Source organism: Andrena cerasifolii, chromosome 9 (assembly GCF_050908995.1).
Source record: "Andrena cerasifolii isolate SP2316 chromosome 9, iyAndCera1_principal, whole genome shotgun sequence".
Taxonomy (NCBI): Eukaryota; Metazoa; Arthropoda; class Insecta; order Hymenoptera; family Andrenidae; genus Andrena; species Andrena cerasifolii.
This window is the reverse complement of record NC_135126.1, coordinates 12,286,856-12,307,679: the sequence shown is the minus strand read 5'-3', so window position 1 is coordinate 12,307,679 and position 20,824 is coordinate 12,286,856. Positions and strand designations below refer to the sequence as shown.

Here is a 20,824-nt window from a genome sequence, read left to right as displayed (position 1 = left end):
GCACGACGCGGGATTACCCCGTCCGAAGACAGCCGCGGTGGATCGCACGAGATTAACGTCCCTCCTCATCGCGAGCTAATCAAGCCTCTTTCGGCGGGAAGGAAGATGCCGCGTGATCTCGTTCCCCGAACGGGGTTGCGGTTCCCGCGAAACGCCACTGGCGCGATTACCATCGGAAACGGTGAATACGAAACGTAACGCGCGGTGTTTGCCTCCGGCGTTCGGCAGATACCGTCCGGCTTCGAAGGTTCCCCGTGTATACCCACCTGGGCCTGACGGTAGGGGACCGAGTCGCGCGCGCGCGCGCACGTGCAACTTTTTTCTAACGAGGCAAAGGTCACTTCCGGTCATACGGAAAGCGGAAACGAAGCGCGTGCTCGTCTGTATCCGGTCCCTGCGTCGCTACCTGTGCCACATCGGCAGGCAGGGGGCCTTGCATTCGTTGCAAGCTGACGATGCACCATTGTTTACCCATGAACCTACGTCCTCCTGGAACCACTGTAACCATAGAGTAGCAGGGGTCGCTTTCGTTCGCGTTATTGTTAGCCTGCTCCGTTTTTCTTCCCTTCCTTTTCCCGACCATGCTGCGCTGAAATCTGCTCTGTATGCATAATTTTATCATACCTGAAACAAAGCAGGCTTGCGAGACTTTACCTGTACCTATTATTCAAACGGACAAAAAGAAACTTCACCGTGTCCCTCGAAACGCTCTGTGCTGGAAATGACTGATGGGACGAGTGGTTAACATTAAAATCGTGAGAGGATGATATATATATATATATATATTAATATATATATATTAATATATTAATATATATTTTTATTAATATATTAATATATTAATATATATTTATATTAATATATATATATTAATATATTAATATATATTTTTATTAATATATTAATATATTAATATATATTTATATTAATATATTAATATATATTTATATATATATATATATATCATCCTCTCACGATTTTAATGTATATATATATATATTGTGCCATCGTATTTTGTCTCACAACCAAATGATGTCTGCATTTGACGGGGCTAAAAGATGCGGGAGAACTAACGAGGGCTCTCCGTGTTTTCGCCAACCAGGCACAGTAGACGCTGCTCGATTCACGTGGGAAGATAGTCACGTGGGTGAATTTCTTCCCAAAGGTCGCGGGTCAAGCGTCTCGTACGAATCTACGTATCTTCGGCATTAACACGATCAGAGGGTAATTGCGGCTATTATGCAATCTCTCGTAATCAGCTTGCGCGATGGTGCTGTGTACGTATTCGAGCCCATTATAATTGATATTTGATTATATGAATAAAACGATGGTCGTTACTCGACCGAGCTTGTTACGCCTGTGCTCGACGCACACTAATAATTTACCAGCGCTGCAAGGTAGCGGCGAATTTAGGCCATTTCTCGGCAGCATCGAAACAATTCCAGCGCCTTTTGTTACGCCAGCCAATTCCACGTGAATCGTAACGGCGTACAGGTACATAATACAGACAAAAAAAAGAGTAGAAAATCGTGTCCGAAAGATTCGTCGAATACCGTTGAAACGCACGCGGAGGGAACGATATGCGGAAATTTGCAACTAATTACTCGCGGGCTGGCGGTGTTACTGTGGCATGAAGTGAAAGCGATTTCATGCACGGAACGGGAGTACATAACAAATTAACGAGGTCAGCCTCGTTAATCGGTAAGAAACGCGAGCCCGTTATTGTCAAAAGCTTCTTCCTCCTATGTAATTTTATCGATCCGGCGCGAGGGCTGGAAACTTAACGAAATAATCAGCTAATTCCTTTATTTCTTGATCTGAGATAAGCGTGCGCTAGACATTAATTTACGATGAACGAGCATTACGGGCAATATCCGATCGTCGTACGCCGCTGGCTCGAAACATGTTTCTCATGGGACTTGAACTTCGCCTCTCTCTTTCTCTTCGACTTACAACAAGCTTTCCCTGGAATAGCCTTCTTGAATTTTCTAACAAACGAACAATTCCCGCTGCATTCGCCGCCCCAATACTTGTAACATATCCTCTCGAGCAGCAGTATGAAACACCCGAAAATCACACCGCCTGCCAGGACCGCTAAGATCGGCGCAATACCTCCCAAAGTGACCTCGGGATAGACGTCTTCGCGGTGAGCGACAGTCACGGTGTGCGTCTTTCGCAGCTTATTCAGCACCCCGTTGTCTTTGAATCGTTGCAGCCTGGAAAAGATTGACAAGGACCACCAGCAATCCATCTCGAACAGGGATTAACAACGATTAATTGAGGTGGCATTATTTACTGATAATTTACTAGCCCTGTGTACGGGCTGCCTTTTCTCAAAGCCAACGCTAAACTGTCGATCCTGTCCGCTTCTATGTGAGAGACGTGGCAAGGTACGTAACTCATGGCGTTCTTTATCGCCTCGGTTATGTAGAACCCCACCGTTCCGGAGCAGACCTGTGGCAGCGCGAACATCGATTCGGTAATTGTAGCTTGAATGAAGCGTTTACGAAAACGTCACCTGTTCAAAGCCATCCAGCACCATCAACGGCAAGTCTTGCTTCTGCTTCATCAGCTTCGTCAATTTCAAAGACACGCTGTCATTGGCAGACTGAAATCACAATTATTACTGTACCCATTCAGTCATCGGCTCGGCCAGGTGACCGCGGTGCGGAGCTTACAACTATCATGTCGTAGTCCGCGCTGTTCTTGAACACGATCAACTTGTAGGAGCCATGATGGGCGAATCCCTCGAGAGTGGTGAAAGGCAGACTAACCGTGGAGATCGTCAGAAAGCTGATCAACGATGCGGAGTAAGCGGAGAGGATAATCAACGACGACACGAAAATCGACAGGAAAGCCAGCCTCAGCGGGGACTCGTCGGGGAATTCTGAAACAAAGAGGGTGGCGCTATGGAACGCGTTTCGCCAACGTTCGCGTCGACGATACCTGACAAGCCTTGCTGGCAGTAAATCCCCCAAACGTGTATGTAATTATCCGCCATGATTCGCATCACCACGCGGCCCCTCGTCTTCATAACCGTCAGAACAATTGGAACGGAGACGATTATACATATTATCGCCGCCCAGATATCCATGTTGAACGCCTGGCAACAGGGGAACGCACTGATTGCCGCGAAGTGCGAATGAAACTTGGAGATGTGTTCTAATCGAGATGGGAACCTTGAAATAGGCGGACCACTGCACAGAGGAGGCATCGTGTTTCTTGAAGTACACCTTATTGCGCGACAGGATCAACGGCAGGGTGAAATCCACGACATCCAGCCTGTGCTTGGTTATGGTGAATTCGGCGACGCCGAAGTCAACCCTGTTCGACACTACCTCCCCTATCACGCCCGTCCAAGTTTGTTCGTCCTTGTTCCAATTCCCGTACGCAGCCTGGGCGCCGATCACTTCTATCGTGAAGTTCATCGCTTCGCTCAGCTCCTGGATCACGTTGCCGAAGAACTGCGAGAGGACCCCGTCCACCATCGTGACGAACGGGGAGTCCTTGAGCCGCGTGCAAACGTAAAAGAAAATTCCCTTTAACGCGGCCCGTGTTCCCGGCTTTCTACGGATACAGAAAGCTCGCTGATTGGATGCGGTGATATCTACGGCACTTAAAAAAATATGTATAGCGAGCCGCCAGCGAAATATCGGGACGGCCGGGGTTGTATCTGCATCGCTCTCGTTTATTACCATCGTAAATCATCCCTATCGTGGAATCGTCGTCGGTTGCCGCGGCGTCAGCGGCAATTATCGAGCGAAAATGAATTCAGACGTTAGGCCGTAAAACGCACACACCCACCTCGACGTACGCTACGCGCATAACTTCGCCGAACATGTTGTTCCTCCTCGCGTACAGGCTGCTGTTCGTACTCAAGCGGAATCCCACGCTGGCGTTCCAGATGGCCAGATTAGACACCCTGGTGCGATTATCGCGCAGCGCGTACCATTCGTTCAGTATCGGCAGGTTGTAGCAGAGTATCAGCATCTCGGTGTTGAATACCAAGTTGAACGGATTCCCGGTCGGATTCTGGCAGAAGCTTTTCATAGGATCGCCCCGATACGGCAGGAACATGACGAGCCAGACGGGAAAAGAGATATCGATCTGTCTGGTAGCCATCGCGAACTCGTTCATGGTCTCCTTTGTGGTGAGAAGGACGACGTACAGCGGGCGCAAGATGTTACCTTGGTACTTCTTGGTCTCGCGCGGAAGGTCGGAGAAGCTCATGATCATGGTCAGTATGCCTCTGCGGGAGAAAGCCCGTGGCCATGTTTGCGAGAGCGTCGTTTCGTTGAAATCTGAAACGAAAACTCCGCTCTTTCCTGTCCATTCCAGAACGGATGGGAGACTTCACAGAAAGTCCAATGCGTGGGCACTTTTAATACAGGGCACCGCCATCACGGTGGTCCGGAATCATAGAGAGGCGAAATAAATTCAATTTTTTAACCCCTTTGGAAATCCTTGGCGTTTTAGTAAAAATTGCTGTTTTGAAACAATCACATTTTCTCTGAAATTTACGCACTTTTCCTCGCTATAATTTTTTTATGGGTAAGAGTTGACTTTGATGTGACTATGTAGAGTTATACAGTGTCTTTTCACCTATAAGAACGTGTAATATGAAAAGGATATACGAGTTACAACCCTTTGGAAAACACCCTTCCGCGAATCTCTATTTCATCCCGTTTTCCGCTTTAATTACGTTTACAGAACTTTATTCGCGCGTAGCCGCGGTGAATTTTGCACGAGCCTTTTTTAGAATCCACTGAACATGGCTGCATAAGAACTTTTTGCAGCAAGTTGCCTGAACGCACGTTATGGCGCGATTTGTCATCATCGCGTAAAAATTCATTTCAGCATTTTACTACGCGACAGAAAAAGCATTTACGCTGCAGAAATATTAAAAAGCAGGTGTAAAAAGTGAAATAGTGATAGCCTTGTAAGGTTTACGTACTGGAAATTCGACCGAGAATATAAAAGTTCTTTAGCTTAGAAAAAGATAACACCAGGATCAGATTCTACGGCTGAAAATCTCCTAGAACCGTTCCGTTTGCAACGAATAACGTATAAATAACAGTGATATGGATTTACTTCACCTTTCTACGCTTCCGGACCACCGTGGGCCATGGGCACAGTCAATGTTGGCAGTTTCGAAGTGAACTTACTGGTGTGATTGCCGGAGTGTACGATAATGATGCAGGTCGCGCTGTAATAGCTGTGAACGTCTGTGATGAGGAGCATATAATTCGGAATGTCGTTTACGTCCATCGAGAGCACCGAAACGGAGAAGATCAGTGGCACGATGGCAGCGTGGCAAATGAACCGTGCCATCTCTTACCAAGGGTAATCATTTAAACGTCGAGTCCCCTTGTATCAAATGAAGTAATACTTATAATCCGGTAACACCTTCCAATCCGGTTAAAATACAATTATCTCAAGCATTTCCCGCGACCGTTTTCATTAACGTAATTCCACTGATTCCGGTTTAACGGATAGGCGTACAGCGCCGATTTATTCTTTATCTCCGATCGTTCCTGAATTCGATTAGCTTTCAATTAGCAGCGCCATCCGTTTCACGCTCCCGAGTTTCCCGGCGAACAGCCAGCCCGATGAAATACTTTTCCCTTTCGTGTTGCCCGTCCGCTTCTAATGATAACTGACTAAACTAAAAAGCAAGCAAACCGTGACGCGGCTGTTCGAATTTATCAAATCTGTGGATCTAGAGTCGAGGACAGCGCCTCATTACCAGCGGAACACAATGTCCCGCGTTATGCGCCACCCGCGCGATTACGTACAAATTGCCCGAAGATTTACGCCGATAGTGAATGTGAATTAGCCACGGTTCTCCCTGCCCGTTCAGTACGGTCGCGACGATGAATGGGGACGGGGATGCCGGCGGAGGAGAGAAGCGGCACGAAGGTGCGCGGATAAGAAGCAGGTACGTACCAGAATCAGGTTTTCAAAGTCATTTATTTAATGCGAATACGTAGCTTGGGAAATCACACGTGCATCGTTTCGTGCATGTTGATGAGTGACGACTGTGATTGCAGCAGGTGGACAGAAGAGTTGGCTGTTTTAATTGGACGAGCGATCGAAACCTTCGGGGTGCTTATATTTCACGTAATATATCTCCACGATTAGTATTATAAGCGCCAATGCGACGCTGCAGAAGAAAACTATCAGCACAGATATAATGCTACCGATTCCGACCGCCTGTATTGTGTGCGCCTCCTCGAAATTCAGTTCGCGCTTGGAACGATCCAGCACCCCGGTGCTCAATAGCTTCTGCAGGCTGGAAATCAACGAAGGTCTTAATTAAACGCGTGCACATTCTCTTCGTAGACGCTCGCAGGTCGCAGGAACACTGACTGGTAATTCAGAACCGTGGTGTACTGATTGTCCTTGGAGAGGATCATGCTTAGACTGTCCACACGGCCGAAATTAAGGGAGAAGAGTTTGCACGGGATGCGCAGGCTTGTCGATATCTTCTCCATCTCGACGCCGTAACCGGTGTACAACGCCAGCTTGCCATCGTTACAGATCTACGAACGTTTAAACATGAAGCTGCTATGAAAACGGTCGCTTGCGACGGCAAACTTACGTTTTCGTATGCCGTTGGCACATCCCTCGGCAGGCTGTGCCGCGGTTTCATTAGATTCATCATACCCAACGACAGGGGGTCTTTCGAATGCTGAAAGTATGTAAAGGTGAATTATCGTTGGCGAGATTAATTGCTCGCTTCACGCCTCGCTCCTCCCCATTCGAGGGGTAGCTTCTTCTATCGTTTCGGTTCGATTTTTCGCGCTCTATCGTATCGCATTCGTGCCGCAACCGTTCGGCCCGCTCAGTGTAAGCACGTCGTGCCAGAGTTGTCCGCTGTCGGGAAAACTTACGGCGAACATGTCGTAATCTGCAGAGTTCCTCGTGACTATGACGCTGTACGAGCCGTCTTTAATGAACTCCTCGATAGTACGGAAGGGCACGTATCGCATGCGAGCTGTCAGGAAGCATATCAGTGCCGCGGAATAAGCGGAGTTCATCACTATACCGTTCATGAACACGGAGAAGTACGCAATCCTCAGCGACGAGTTCCGCGGGAATTCTGAGGAACAAGTGACTTTTTATTTCTCCCATACGACGTATCCACCTAGCGATTTACCTGGTAGACTCTGCTGACATAGAATACCCCACATCCGAATGAACTCGTTGCGCATTGTCTGCCCTATGTGACACGGTTCTATGGAACATCTTACGAATGTGATGACGCATTGAGCGAGTAGTATCGTTACGATTATGGAGATCCAGACTGTAAAGCCGAAGCCCTGAAAGACACGATCTGTAAAGCGTCGCAATAAGAGCTAACTAAACGATCGTCTAGCTTTCCCTGGTGTACCTTATAGTAAGCGAACCATTTCACAGCGAAGTAGCCCGGTTCCTTTATATACAGATTGATTCTGGTGGTTAGCAAGGGAATCGTAAAGTCGACAAAATCGAGTCTGGTGTTGGTCATGGAGAAATCGGAAACCCCGATGTCGACCGACCCTGAGGCGACCAACCTCATCGCTCCGCTCCAACGTTTCGTGGTTATATTAAAGCTTCCGTAATCCTGCTCGTGGGCCACGAAGGCGATGGTAAAGTTCAGAGCTTGCTCGAGCTCCTTGATAACTTGGCCGAGAAACCCTTTTAATTCTTTGCCCTGGACCGTGAGTAGCATCGAGCTCTGCATAGACAGAGGCAAATTGGCACTCCCGTTCTGCCCTACTTTAAGAGGGTACAGGACTATTGAAACCTCGATAAATCGATTTTGATATTACTATTAATTCTGAAAGTGTCGTACTTCGTGAATATTTACAACAAAGTTTCACGAGGATATTCGAATAATTACGGAAATTATAGCGCTGGACGTAATTCAGTGCACCGTCGAGTAACGCCCACGCAGAGCGGTAGGTATTGGCGTAGAGGACTTAACTTTGAAGCTGCTTATCCCGAAACTACATTTTTAAACACCGTGTACATCATAACTTTTGAACGAACGAATATTTTCACTTGAAATTTTAATTGGACACGTAGAACTCCCTTCTCTGTAATGTGGAACTTCCCCACCAACATTGGATCGTGGCAACCTTTTTTGTAAATTATTAAAAATGATTTTTTCTCGTGAAAACGCGAAAAAAATTGTTTCGTGCTTAACTACCACAATTTTTTTCCAAATTCGATGGGGGAGGTCCACATTACAGCACTTGGTATAGGAATTATTCGTCTCGAAGCATTTTGCATTCAGGTCACAGGTTCACCTGAAACTATGTACACAAGTTTCAAGTGCGCGACGCGTGCAGCCACTTTCAGCGCTTAATACCTAATTTCAATAATTTTAATAATAACGACAATTTTTTGGTTTGTCCAGCATAAAAGAAGCCACCTATTTTTCCCGGCCGAGACTGCTGTACCCCCTTAAGGGGAGGAGGCCTACCTAGAGCGCTCAAAGGGACATGCTTCTTTGGGAATTTTTTTCTAGAAAAACCGATAAACTTTTATTATTAAACATTAGTCTATTGGAAAGAGTACATCTTACGGATATTACAGTATTTTTGTGGTAAAAAGTATTGAAAAGTTTGTGAGTTTAGGAGAAACGTCCTATTTTTTTTAATTGAAAATTCGATTTTTTTTAGATAATATATGAAATTATCTCGACGCTATCAGGCTCGATTTTGGAAAAATTATTTTTAAACATAATGGCGGCTGTGCAAAGTTGAAGCATCGATATTTGACAAAAAATCGCTCGTTTTTCGAGTGTAAAAAATCTAGACAAGAAAAAGGAAAAGCTCCCCACAGCGCTTAGCTTTTTAACCCTAAGATAAGCCTGCAAAGCCTCGAGTAAATCGGTTCATTAATTTTTTACTTATGTGCGTCACCGACTTTGAAAACATGCTGTTTGAGGAAGACGCGTTTAAAGTTTTGGGTCTGAGCGCTACACGGAGGAACACCTACCTACTTACACGCGTATAACTTTGTAAATTTTGGTCGGATTAACTTGACACTTTCAGGGAATATTTTCAAGAAAATATAAAAAACGAAAAATCGATTTCTCGAAAATTTCTAGGCAGGCCTCCCCCGTTAATAGGAAGTTTTACCTGTATGGTGACTCCTCGCAAGACTGCGCCCTTCAGATTGTTCCTCCGCTGGCATATGCTCAAATCCGTGAGCATGTCGATCGCCAATGACGCGTTCAAATCTTTGCCAGGATACCACCTGGCCAAATCAAAGATCTCCGTAGTCTTCCTGTCCACGGAATACCATTCCCGGAGGACGTAGTCATCGTAACACATCACCAGCATCCGGGTGTTGAACGACAGGTGGAACGGGTTACCTGACGGATGGTAGCAGTGGTCGTAGGTATCGTCGAGCCCCGATGGTGTGAAGACCACGATCCACGAGGCAGTGTACATCCTCAAGGATTTGGTAATCAATGAGAATTCGTGAAACGACTGCAGGTGAGATATCAGCACGACGATCAGCGGAGAAGCGATGCTCCCGTAGTAATACTTCTCCAAGCTCTGTATTTGGTCGTACGTGATCGCTAGGGTGGCAATGTTCTCGCTTTGGAGCAAACGACACCACGAGTGCATCATACGCGTTATTTCCAAAGCTAAACAACAGGAAAATGTATTTATACCTTGCCCCCCCTGCAAGGCGCAGGAAACACGGGGTTGCGAGCATTCTAGGTACGATACGAAAACGGATCTTAAGATAAGGAAGTTTCTCAGAATCCCTACCGTCGATCTCTTTGCGCACGGTAGTTGGGAATGCGAAAAACACGGCGGAGCTTGAATAGAGATTAAGGAGTCGTTTTACCAATGGGACAAACACTTCAGGGTTACGGTACATCGCCGCCGTCGCAAGGTGAAGACCGAGCAGAATGATACTTAAGTACACGAGGAGCTTCATTTTAGTGAAGCTTTGATGGTACCAAACGCTGCACCGCGTGGAACGTAAATGACTGAATTTCCGTAAGTAGGGGCGAGTACTTTTATAATGGATTACTCTGGCGTGTGCAGGGACGCGCATAGAATATTGAAGACACGGCGGTGCATAATTGTTGGCGTAAAAGCGCAAGTTTCTCAATATAGTGCTGTACGCAACGAGATGGTAATCGGATATTAAATGGCATTCAGGAACGTTATCGATGTTAATGTGGCGACAGGTCGGTTGATAGATAGGGATACTTATATAAAATGCAAGAAACTCTATGGAAAGTAGCCCAAGTAGATATCCACATGATAAACCATCGTAATATTACCTATTCGTTTATTTAGCACCTCTAGCTTTAAGTGACTAATTCGTAGCGTTCGATACTGAACAATAACATGAACATCCCTCGAAGTGGAAGATCATTTGGAATGCGTTTAGCAATTCCTGGTTAACAGAACCAAGTGGATCCGACCCTGAGATGTTTATCCTACAGAAAATTCATTCTACTTTGCAAAAACGTTATACGGTCGCATCGATCGACATTCCATTAGAAAATTGTGCCCTGTAAAGATTGCCAAGATTTTCTACATTTTTTCAACGAGTTCTCAAAATAGGGGGACATTATCGGCTTTGTGCATTCCATATTGCGATAACTACTCAACACCGGTATTTTCCGTAATGATCGTGGCTCAAGAACATTGTCAATTTATAAAAATTAAACTACTTAGGTGGCAAGTAGGGTGAATAAATTAACGCTGAACTTCTTAAGAATCGTATTTCAATATTATTTTCCATTTAATGTTGAAATATTAAGTAAGACTAAAGTCTATAGTAGATAGATTATATTTCTACATATATATTTTTGAAAAATAAAATAGTAAAAAGCCATCCACCCCCCAAAACCGAGCGTGAATGTGAATGACGCGCGGGCATCTGTGCGAAGCTTAAATAAACGCAATCCCCACTCTTCCATACACGATGACTGCACGCGCGCGTGCGCAATGGAGCATCGTATCTATGCGCAGCCGCTTACGCGCTCCCACCGCGAGCGTTTGAATGACGAGGAGAAATTAGGCAATTATATCGTTCATAAATTTAATATAATTCAACATTTAAAGGAACGTTTCACCGATACGTGGAATTGTAACTTTTTTTAACTGTTTACGCAAACCATGAACTTGTTAGTATAATACAGTCTCTATTCATAATTACAGTTTCTGTACACAATCGATCGATTAAGAAATTATGACATTGTAAACGATTTTATTCAAACTCTGTACGCATATTTATTTTATGACGAAAATATATTTATATTCTAATTAAAATGTTAAAAAACAATAAACTTTTATTGCTGAACGAACTTGTGGCTTGTATTATAGTGCTAGATGCTAATCATTAGAAATGTTGTGATAAAGTAATATAATAAGAAAGTGTCAGCATAAAATGTCCTTTACTTTTTTGTTCGTTAAAACTGCAAATCATATGAATCCTGAGTATTGCTATTGCCTACTTAAAGACCACGAACATTCGCGAATTTTCCAATCATATGATGCAATAATGTCGGAATGATGATTTGAAGTTAGTGGGGTGTAAGTATCGTGAATCATCGTTTATGCACTGGAATCACATGGGCATCTGTCAAATGTTGCATTTCATTCAAAAATGGCGCCGGTTACGTGTACGCGAAAGTTTAATATTAATTCGCATAAAATGAACTTTTCCAAGCCCGCAGTGTGATTCTATGCGCAACGATAGACAATGGGAATATTAGAGGGATTTCATAATTGTAGGCATACGAAGTGAAATTCAACTAACTCTTATAACTTTCTTAGTGGAACCGCCATTTTGTAATTGAACTACGCAGAAGGGGTCTGACAGTTGTACATACGTTGTGTCGTGCGTATCACTAATGCATACCTATAAAAGCGCCATAACAGAATTACGAAGGCACACGGAGAGTGGAATCTGACGAGGGAAGTTTTGTTCTGTCTTTAATAAGAATTTCGATAGATTTAGCAGCGTGTGTCTTGCAGAAATATAACTGCAAGTTATCGGTTTGTCCGTTGTATATGTGGAATCTGGTTGTTTAATTGGAAGTACACAATTCAATCATGCTGACCGTAGAGTTTAAAGTCTACTTACAAAACAGTGACTCGACTGTAAAAGAAATTCGAAGATTTAAACTCGACAGGCAGGCAACCTACGATTTTACGTATCTGTGTCAGACCTTAATGTATTACTTCCCCGAAATACGTGGCAAGGACTTTGACATTTCATGGATAGGTAATTTTCTTTTACGTACATATATAAAGATAAGAGCGTCATTTTTCTTACGACAACTGGAAACAGCCATAAAACTGATAAATATGTTTCCTATCTTAATTCTCCTGCAACGTCGAATCTAACAGCCATTTGGTGTGAGGTAATCGATGATTTAGGTGTATTATTAATACACAAATATATTGCACTTACAGACGCAGACAATGATGTAATCTTAATAACAAGCAACGAAGAGTTAGAAATTGCTAGCGAGTATTTTCGTTCAAGTGTGAAAAAGTTATATATCAAGCTTGGCCCCCGCAAACAAGAAATGCGAACGTTTAAGAAGGAAGGTGTCGTTCATTTTAACATCTATTGTGATCATTGCGATCGTGGCATATCAGGTATGCGATACAAATGCATCCAATGCGAGGATTACGATCTGTGCTCTGAATGCGAGACATCAGGTGCACATGCAAAGCATTACATGATTCGTATGCCACGACCACTAGAGTGGTCATCATATCATGGCAGACGGTTGCTTCATCACATGAAGAAATTTTTCAAAAGGGATGGTACGTATTTATCTAACGAAGACATCCTGGATGAATGTCCAGTGAGAGAAAACAGGTGTCGCCAGACACCTATCCCTAACTTCAATCTTTCTCCATGGTTAGATGCCTTTGCTCCATTTTTCTTTAATTTCAATGAAAACAGATGCACAGCCTTCTAAGGATGCAGGTCCTTCTATTGAAATGCTTAAACAAGCAGATAAAAACGATTCATTTCTGGACTTAGATATTAACATTGAAATAATTCCTGAGACGCCAAATGCTCCTGAATCTAATAAAGCTGAGAAAAAAGAGGAATCCGAAGGGAGTGTACCTACGGTTGAGAATCCTGCTGCAAAGGTTCCAGAGGAAGGGAGTAAGCCGGATACCAGCACAGATGTCGAAGGGTCAATGTCTAATTCTAAATCTCCAGTTATGAATGCAGAGGCACCTGTCAAAAAGACTGCAACAACAGAGGGATGGACGATGATAGACAAAAATGAAGCATCTGGTCTCAGTTATGCATCCTCGGTTTCATCCAATTTAAGCGAGACGTCTGAAAAACATGTAAGCTGTAACAAAATTGTTTCAAATAACGTATAATAAATAAATGTAATTGTGTAAGAAACTTTTATAACTAACATGCTTTATGTTTGAAAGGATTCTGCATCTCTGCCATCGGCACCGAAAGAACATGCTTCTTGTCAGACAATGTATCCTCACTTGGAAGAGGAAGACGAACAAATATATTCCGCAAATCCACGAATACGAGCAGCTACTGAAGCTATGATAAAAATGGGATTTTCAAATAAAGGTGGATTATTGACTCATTTGTTGGAAGTTGAAGATTGTAACATTAATAAAGTTTTGGATTTACTTCAGTCCAATTCAAGTAAATCCGGAGTTTAAAATTTGACAAACTTTTCAGTTACATATATAGATAGTAGTCTATAAATTATCTATAATACTACATATGGAAATGTATCATGAGTTGATGTTGTTATTACAAATATTACACATTCCTTTGAACTTCATGTATGAATGAAATCAATAAAGTATAGTTAAAAACGAATTTGTGTAGCCCTCAATACGCGTTGAGATCTGTATCGCTGCATGTTGCAAGTATCAGCGTCGCGATAAAAATCGTTATCAGGTGGAATCGTCGCCTGGATTAATGTACTGAAACGTCGACACCTCGAGCGTACAATTGATACGAATATCTACATGTTTCAGCTTAAATGTTGTTGTCTCCTGTATCGCGCTACCAAGGTTTACTTCTTTTTTCATAGACAAACACTTTTAGATGTTTTAGATGTAGCAACGGAGAAATAAGTTTAACACTTAAGAATGTTACCTGGAAATTCCATGAAATCGCGTCTTGGACTGAACTGATGATTCTGTATCAACGTGTATGTGTTGTTTGATACTTGACACAAATCTCAGACACATGAATCAATGTATTTGACCGACATTTGTAACTTTTTTTTCATAGGAAGTTAGCTAGTTAACTTGAATAAAAAATAATTGAATGTAGGCAATAAGTATGAAGAGATCTTCTAAATTACTTAGCAATTACTTTTATTTGTATATAAAATATTCTATAATGGTGAACAGTAATTCCAAATCTGAAATGGATTCCTGTTAGATAACAATTCCAATTCTCTTTGTCCTGCTGGAGTAATATCTCTGACCCATTTTCGATCTTTATAATATTCCATAATAGCGACGAACTCGTCGGGAGTATAATTTCCCACAGAAATAGGAAGAAAAGGATCTAAATACTCGAATCCCTTTTTACCAAGTAAATATCTTGGATATTCAGAGTCTCTCTTATCCTATAAGCAGAAATAATTAAATACAATTTATATATAGATTCAGTACATTTTACTGCTTAGTAAAGAACATTAATTGCCCTGTACCTTAGTCGCTTTTATATCCACTGTTAATATCGCAGCACCATTACACCAATTAAAATCTACGCTATTGAACAATGATGTGGTTAATGATATCCTTTCGGCTGGTACATACACTTTGCTGTCATCGCGTATAGATGTGCGATCAGCAGTAAGTGCGTTAAAACCATCTATAACAACTAACATCCTACATTTCCCTGCTGTACTAGCAGCTTTAAGTTCATTCACCAATGCATCGATAACTCCGCAGGCAAATTTAATTCGTTGTATACCAAATTCAATGAGCCCAACAAGTGGATCTCCACATTTTGTACTTTCTCGTTGGCTCCATGTATAATCTTTGGATACTTTCAGCTGTAAAATAATTTCTTTAATCGCACGCAACAATGGGAACAATTCTTTGCACTACTTACATCAAGTTCCGATAGTAGTGATGCGTTTGAATTTTTGAAATATTTCAATAAGAGTCCCGCGTGAATAGGTAAATCTAGTTTATCTGGCATGAATACAGAATCTGTAATTTCCTTCGGAAACCGAAACCAAGTGTTGACTAGAAATATTAAAAATTATATATCGTATAAATCACGTCCACGTACATTGTAATAATTATAATGTATTTTACCCCACGGTAAATGCAGCACGATAAACTTTCTTGCAAAGCCATAGTGTATTAAATGCATCAAGGTGGTTGTCTTTCCTACTCCGTTTATACCATCTAGTTAATATAATTGTAATGAAAATATAGATGCGCATAGTCAAAGCCTAGATTTCAGTAACTATACGCTAAACCATAGATTCTAAATTATATTTTAATAATTGGAAAGGATACATAAAACATATTTGTTTATTGACTTTGTGTAATCTGCTTGCTCCATATACGATATCGTTTCAATCGCTGGCTTTCTAACTAAAATACCACATTCTGCAAAAATCGTTCGTTGTTTCTTCCACTCATTCGTCATGTTATCTCGTAATAAGTTTTCAATATCTGATGGCATTGTGTATATTCGGTTCAAATGGCTCGTAACATGATTTGGGGGATTCGTTTCTAAAGTACGAAATGGTTCAATTTCTGTAGTTTGAATTTCTTCTGTTGCAGCTGTTAAAGCTGTACGTCGTCCGCTTTTTAGACTCGTTCTTCCGAGTAGTGAATCTAATAGGGTAAAAGATAATCTCATAACAATCACGCATTAAAAATTGTGTGTTTACAATGATGATTATCCGTGCGGCTATACGAAAAGAAAACAAGTTGCCCCATTATCTATAAAAATTACATTGATGTTAAGAAACAAATGAACGTACAGGTACGCGCGGACATCATGTTGCTTCTAGTATATGTAATGTCACAGATTTTTTAATAATTAACGCTTTCAAAATCCACTCAACAGCTGCGTAGAATACAGCAAGCCATTTTTGTTACTGCCCAGGCTGTACAATTGTTCTACGATTCAACCAAATGTACAAAATATGCCTAACTTATGAACGCATGCTTACGAATTTTATTCTATATACATTCACTTAATGGTTTTATGACACTGTATCAAGTTCGTTTCAATTAACTTTTAAATAATACGTAACATACGCCGAAGTAAGTATGTAACATATAAGATTCTGTAAGATTCTAGTAAGAATCTAGTTTCTTTTCTAAGTCCTGAAATTGTCAGAAAACAACCCTAGCGAACTCCATGAGATCCATTGTATCTTGTATGTACATAAACAGTAAATAAAGTAAGATGAATTTAGAATTATTAGGTAAGTACGTTTCGAAAAATTGAATGCCAATTATAATGATATGATTACGATTTCTTCTAATGTCTTCAACTTTATTACAGAATCATTTGGTCAGAATTATCCAGAGGTGAGGTATCAATGAAGGGTACACTGCGCATTTCTAATTCTCAGATTTTATAGACCCTGTTATGTTTATAATTAGGAATTTGATGGCACGTTAGACTGTATATCATTGGCAGTGACTTGTACATTTAATAAAAGGGGAACTCTGCTCGCCGTTGGATGTAATGACGGTAGAATTGTTATTTGGGATTTCCTAACTCGTGGTGTCGCCAAACTCATTAGCGCGCATGTCCATCCTGTGTGTTCATTGAGGTAAGTACCTTGGAACAAATCTGTAACACTACTGAATCATCAAATATATTTCATTTGTATATTATCATCATCTGTCTTGAATAGCTGGTCTAGAAATGGACACAAATTATTAAGCGCTTCTACAGACAACAATGTTTGTATATGGGATGTTTTATCCGGAGAATGCGATCAGAAATACAGATTCCCTTCTCCTATATTAAAAGTACAATTCCATCCAAGAAATCTAAACAGATTTTTAGTATGTCCAATGAGACACGCAGCGGTAATGGTTGATGTTGAGGGTACACACAGAGTTATACCTCTTGATGATGATGTATGTTAATATAAGTTCGATATAACTGTGCGATAATTCTGACATCTACTTTAAAGTTCCTTTATTTTAGAGCGATTTAAACATAGTGGCATCTTTCGACCGCCGTGGAGATTTTGTGTATACCGGAAATGCTCGTGGTAGAATTCTGGTTCTTGATGCGGAGTCCTTAAATGTGAGGGCTTCCTATAAAATATCGCAAGGCACCGCTAGTAATACAGCTGTAAAGAGTATCGAATTTGCCAGGCGTGGCTCCTGCTTTTTGGTAAACACATCAGACAGAGTAATTCGTGTATACGACAGTACAGAAGTATTGGCTTGTGGAAAGGATGGCGAACCCGAGCCGATACAGAAATTGCAGGATCTTGTAAATAAGACCATGTGGAAAAAGTGTTGTTTTTCTGGGGACGGAGAGTATGTGTGCGCTGGATCTGCAAGACAGCATGCTCTGTATGTATGGGAAAAGAGTATTGGAAATTTAGTAAAAATTTTACATGGAACTAAAGGAGAACTATTGCTCGATGTTGTGGTGAGTAATTAAATCCTTGCATCTAATCATAATCAAGTGATTTACAAAATAAATTATGAAAGTTTATTTTATAACAGTGGCATCCCGTGAGACCAATTATTGCTTCAATATCGTCCGGTGTAGTTTCGATTTGGGCCCAAAATCAAGTTGAGAATTGGTCTGCGTTTGCACCAGACTTCAAGGAGCTAGATGAAAATGTTGAATACGAAGAAAGGGAGAGTGAATTTGATTTGAGCGACGAGGATAAATCTGTGGTTCAAGGTGAAGAAGCCCAGGATGAAGAGATAGAAGTAGATGTTGCATCTATTGATAGAGTTGCTGCTTTTTGTAGTTCTGACGAAGAGATGGAAGATATTGGTTCGCTACAATTTTTGCCAATATCGCCAGATGTAGAAGATTCGGAAGATAATCAAACAACTCCGCATGAACCACCTATGAAAAAGCATCGTTCTCACGATATACATTTGCAGGGCGCGCCAGTAGATGGTATGATTCACCATTGCGTGCCAGTTGGTATGATTGGTGAAGGGATTAATTATTCATATTTGATTTCCAGAAACTCATCCACTATTAAATAAAGGGAAAGATAAACCAACAACTAAAAAGGGAAGACCACGATTGGAACACAGAAAAGGGAAATAATCTAGAATATATCGTATATATATTTTCGCATTAATGAATATTTTGTAATGTAGAGAATATCTAAAGATACTTCAAATGTATTATCAATTGTGATATTTTATACATATAAGATATGTCATAAAATGTGTTAGTACTTCCTATGGAGTGTGTCTTACACATTGTTACTTGTATCATTCGCATATGTTTTGATATTGAAAATCTATGTATATGGAGTTCTCGAAAGTCCTGTGTACATTAGAATCGATAAAACGTAGTGAACATCCTTATCCACTTTTTAAATAAAGGGATATATTTAACATACGTTTAAATGTTTTATTGGTTCCACATATATATACATATATATCGATAAAATTTGTAGTATGCTGTACTTTATATACTCTTATCAGTACGTAGAGTAATTTCGTGTTATTTCATTATATTTCATACGCACCCTCGATAGCACTATAGCAATGTTACTAGCTATATATTTTCGCATCAGCTGCGGATTGATTGAAATGAACCTAACCTGTACTTTAGAACTGAACGCTTTAGATAGAGAATTAATGCATGGATAAATGATTTGTCTTATCTTATGTAGCGATTTCTTTAAGCGCAATTAAGATTACGCATTTTTACGAGCGACTTGCTGCCACGAGTGACTTGGATTGCGTTTGCAATGTTGGTTTCGAGGTTATTGGAACGAGTTAATAAGAAATGGTTCAATGTTCAGAAGAAAACAACGAGAGGTGTACAATCCGCTAGAGATGTAATCTTAAGTGGAGGAATTATCATTATTAGTGGAGTTCTCATCGTCTGGTTGTCCATATTTCTCTACACGGCATTCTACTATGCCTACATGCCCAATATGTCGTACATACGGCCAGTGCATCTGCAATTCGAGTGAGCTTCACTTCTCGCTTGTACATTAATGAAGTAAAGAGATTTAACTCATCCTGAATCGCCAACATTTTTTATTCTTTTATTCTGGTACTGTAATCCTTTAATCATAGAACTCGATCGTACATCTTTTCCTTCTGCTAGATCATGCAACGAACAAAAAGGAATTTGCAGCTTTCCATCAGCATCTGTTCAATTAACGAACAAACAGCAACTTCTAATGGTTGGGCAACCTTACAAAGTGAACTTGCATTTAGAAATGCCAGAATCTCCAGCTAATAAGGAACTCGGTAACAATTATATTCTTGTTCGTTTAAAAGCGGATACACGAATGCAATTATTAACATACAGTCTACGAATAGGTATGTTTATGGTTTGCGCGCAACTACGCAGCAGAGATGGTTATCTCGTGGAACATACATGTAAATCTGCGATGCTGCATTACCGAAGTACGTTGCTGCATGCGCTTACGACGCTCACATTTTCACCTATGATGATGTTCGGTAGCACAGAGGAGAAGCAGAATGTAGTTCTAGAGTTATTCGGTAATTTCGAAGAGGACCAGAGTCACCCAGTTACAATCATTTATATCGAAATACAATCACGGCACATTGAATTTTACTCGGCAGCCGTTATGATAAATGCACACTTATCAGGTCTACGTTATCTAATGTTCCATTGGCCAATTTTATCTGCCATTGTCGGCATTGGTACAAATTTGTTTTTCATAGCACTTGTGTGCACCCTTTCTTATCTCCACTTTACCGCCTACGAGGATTTCGACGACGATGGTTTTAATTATGAAGAAGAAAAGGAGCCCGAAGAGAAGCGAGAACATAAGAAAGGCTCTATTACAGAGGAGGAAACAGAACATAAAGCTACTGGTGATCGTAAGTCGTTTTTCTCCTTTCTCCTTTTTCCTCCTGTTTTTAATAATGAAATATTCTACAGAATTACTACTAAAATGACTTATTTCTTAAAGAGCCATCTGATTCGTCATCCTCAGATGATACTTTTACATTGTCAGATTTTGTTGAGTCTGAAGGAGAATCCCACTTTTCTCACATCGAACCAGTAAAGTAACTTATTCTACATTCCATGAAGTATGTGTGAATGCGCAGTTTCACGATAAAACGAAGTGTATGTAATTGTTAATAGGATGGTTTTAATTAAGCCTCTGGTTTAACACGGATATATACGTGTATTATAAAAATAATTTATTTTTCTACATTCAGGCGTACCAAACTTTTTCGATTATAATAGAAATATGTATAAAGAATGCTCTCAATAAAATAAACAAAACCTATTTCGAATAAGAGATTATAATTTCCGTTCCTCGTTGTATGCTAACTATAGAATTCGCCTCTATTTATACAACAGTCGAAGGGTAAAATCGTACTTGGAGAGCAGATCTAAGTTATTTAATAGAAAGCAGCTTTTTCTTACCGTCCACCGCGTCGAATTTCACAGATTAAGCAGGAACGTTACCAACGCTTCTCGTTAGTGTTAATAGCCAGCATTTTGCTCATTTCGTCTCAATGAAACACCTTGGAGCATATATGCTCTAAGTGAAACACAGCCCGCTTCAAAGAGACATAAAAATCGCCTTCGATTTCGATTATCGAATTAATTCCCGCGCACCCAGCCCAATTTCCCATTTGGTCGATGC

At 41.1% G+C, this 20,824-nt stretch overlaps 6 protein-coding genes across 10 annotated transcripts; 3 read left to right on the top strand and 3 right to left on the bottom strand.

Annotated features, from left to right (window-relative positions):
- Window positions 1-1,734: 1,734 nt before the first annotated feature.
- Window positions 1,735-5,480, bottom strand: LOC143373530 (glutamate receptor ionotropic, delta-2). Of its 2 annotated transcripts, XM_076820887.1 has the most exons (8): window positions 5,166-5,480; window positions 3,805-4,301; window positions 3,180-3,506; window positions 2,947-3,103; window positions 2,679-2,887; window positions 2,519-2,608; window positions 2,297-2,454; window positions 1,735-2,216 (listed from the first exon to the last, which is right to left on the bottom strand). In XM_076820887.1, the coding sequence occupies exons 1-8, from the start codon at window positions 5,329-5,331 to the stop codon at window positions 1,862-1,864; spliced, it is 1,959 nt and encodes a 652-aa protein (XP_076677002.1). In that variant the 5' UTR covers window positions 5,332-5,480; the 3' UTR covers window positions 1,735-1,861. The 2 variants fall into 2 exon arrangements, with proteins under 2 accessions (XP_076677002.1, XP_076677003.1); XM_076820888.1 differs by lacking the exon at window positions 5,166-5,480 and having other exon boundaries at window positions 3,805-4,329.
- A 471-nt stretch (window positions 5,481-5,951) lies between these two features.
- Window positions 5,952-9,984, bottom strand: LOC143373531 (glutamate receptor ionotropic, kainate 2). Of its 2 annotated transcripts, none has more exons than XM_076820889.1 (8): window positions 9,774-9,984; window positions 9,132-9,646; window positions 7,394-7,720; window positions 7,160-7,322; window positions 6,894-7,102; window positions 6,602-6,691; window positions 6,370-6,542; window positions 5,952-6,292 (listed from the first exon to the last, which is right to left on the bottom strand). In XM_076820889.1, exons 1-8 carry the CDS (start codon window positions 9,943-9,945, stop codon window positions 6,076-6,078), a joined length of 1,866 nt encoding a protein of 621 aa, XP_076677004.1. In that variant the 5' UTR covers window positions 9,946-9,984; the 3' UTR covers window positions 5,952-6,075. The 2 variants fall into 2 exon arrangements, with proteins under 2 accessions (XP_076677004.1, XP_076677005.1); XM_076820890.1 differs by having other exon boundaries at window positions 6,894-6,997.
- Window positions 9,985-11,635: 1,651 nt separating this feature from the next.
- Window positions 11,636-13,851, top strand: Ref(2)p (refractory to sigma P). 2 transcript variants are annotated; one of them, XM_076820894.1, is made up of 4 exons: window positions 11,636-12,252; window positions 12,444-12,803; window positions 13,027-13,346; window positions 13,440-13,851. In XM_076820894.1, the coding sequence occupies exons 1-4, from the start codon at window positions 12,081-12,083 to the stop codon at window positions 13,686-13,688; spliced, it is 1,101 nt and encodes a 366-aa protein (XP_076677009.1). In that variant the 5' UTR covers window positions 11,636-12,080; the 3' UTR covers window positions 13,689-13,851. The 2 variants fall into 2 exon arrangements, with proteins under 2 accessions (XP_076677009.1, XP_076677007.1); XM_076820892.1 differs by having other exon boundaries at window positions 11,637-12,252; window positions 12,946-13,346.
- Window positions 13,852-14,340: 489 nt separating this feature from the next.
- On the bottom strand, window positions 14,341-16,170 carry Mrps29 (mitochondrial ribosomal protein S29). Its single transcript, XM_076820895.1, has 6 exons — window positions 15,995-16,170; window positions 15,522-15,845; window positions 15,315-15,407; window positions 15,106-15,242; window positions 14,699-15,046; window positions 14,341-14,614 (listed from the first exon to the last, which is right to left on the bottom strand). The coding sequence occupies exons 1-6, from the start codon at window positions 16,011-16,013 to the stop codon at window positions 14,378-14,380; spliced, it is 1,158 nt and encodes a 385-aa protein (XP_076677010.1). The 5' UTR covers window positions 16,014-16,170; the 3' UTR covers window positions 14,341-14,377.
- A 157-nt stretch (window positions 16,171-16,327) lies between these two features.
- Rbbp5 (retinoblastoma binding protein 5) lies at window positions 16,328-18,579 on the top strand. 2 transcript variants are annotated; one of them, XR_013086480.1, is made up of 8 exons: window positions 16,328-16,444; window positions 16,525-16,550; window positions 16,626-16,798; window positions 16,883-17,111; window positions 17,182-17,637; window positions 17,715-17,898; window positions 17,969-18,123; window positions 18,194-18,579. XR_013086480.1 is itself a non-coding variant. In XM_076820891.1 (7 exons), exons 1-7 carry the CDS (start codon window positions 16,426-16,428, stop codon window positions 18,277-18,279), a joined length of 1,398 nt encoding a protein of 465 aa, XP_076677006.1. In that variant the 5' UTR covers window positions 16,329-16,425; the 3' UTR covers window positions 18,280-18,579. The 2 variants fall into 2 exon arrangements, 1 of the variants encoding a protein (XP_076677006.1); XM_076820891.1 differs by having other exon boundaries at window positions 16,329-16,444; window positions 17,715-18,123.
- Window positions 18,580-18,712: 133 nt separating this feature from the next.
- On the top strand, window positions 18,713-20,461 carry Seipin (lipid droplet biogenesis associated protein seipin). The gene is made up of 4 exons (XM_076820896.1): window positions 18,713-19,158; window positions 19,300-19,445; window positions 19,518-20,045; window positions 20,138-20,461. Exons 1-4 carry the CDS (start codon window positions 18,935-18,937, stop codon window positions 20,236-20,238), a joined length of 999 nt encoding a protein of 332 aa, XP_076677011.1. The 5' UTR covers window positions 18,713-18,934; the 3' UTR covers window positions 20,239-20,461.
- The last annotated feature ends 363 nt before the right edge of the window (window positions 20,462-20,824 follow it).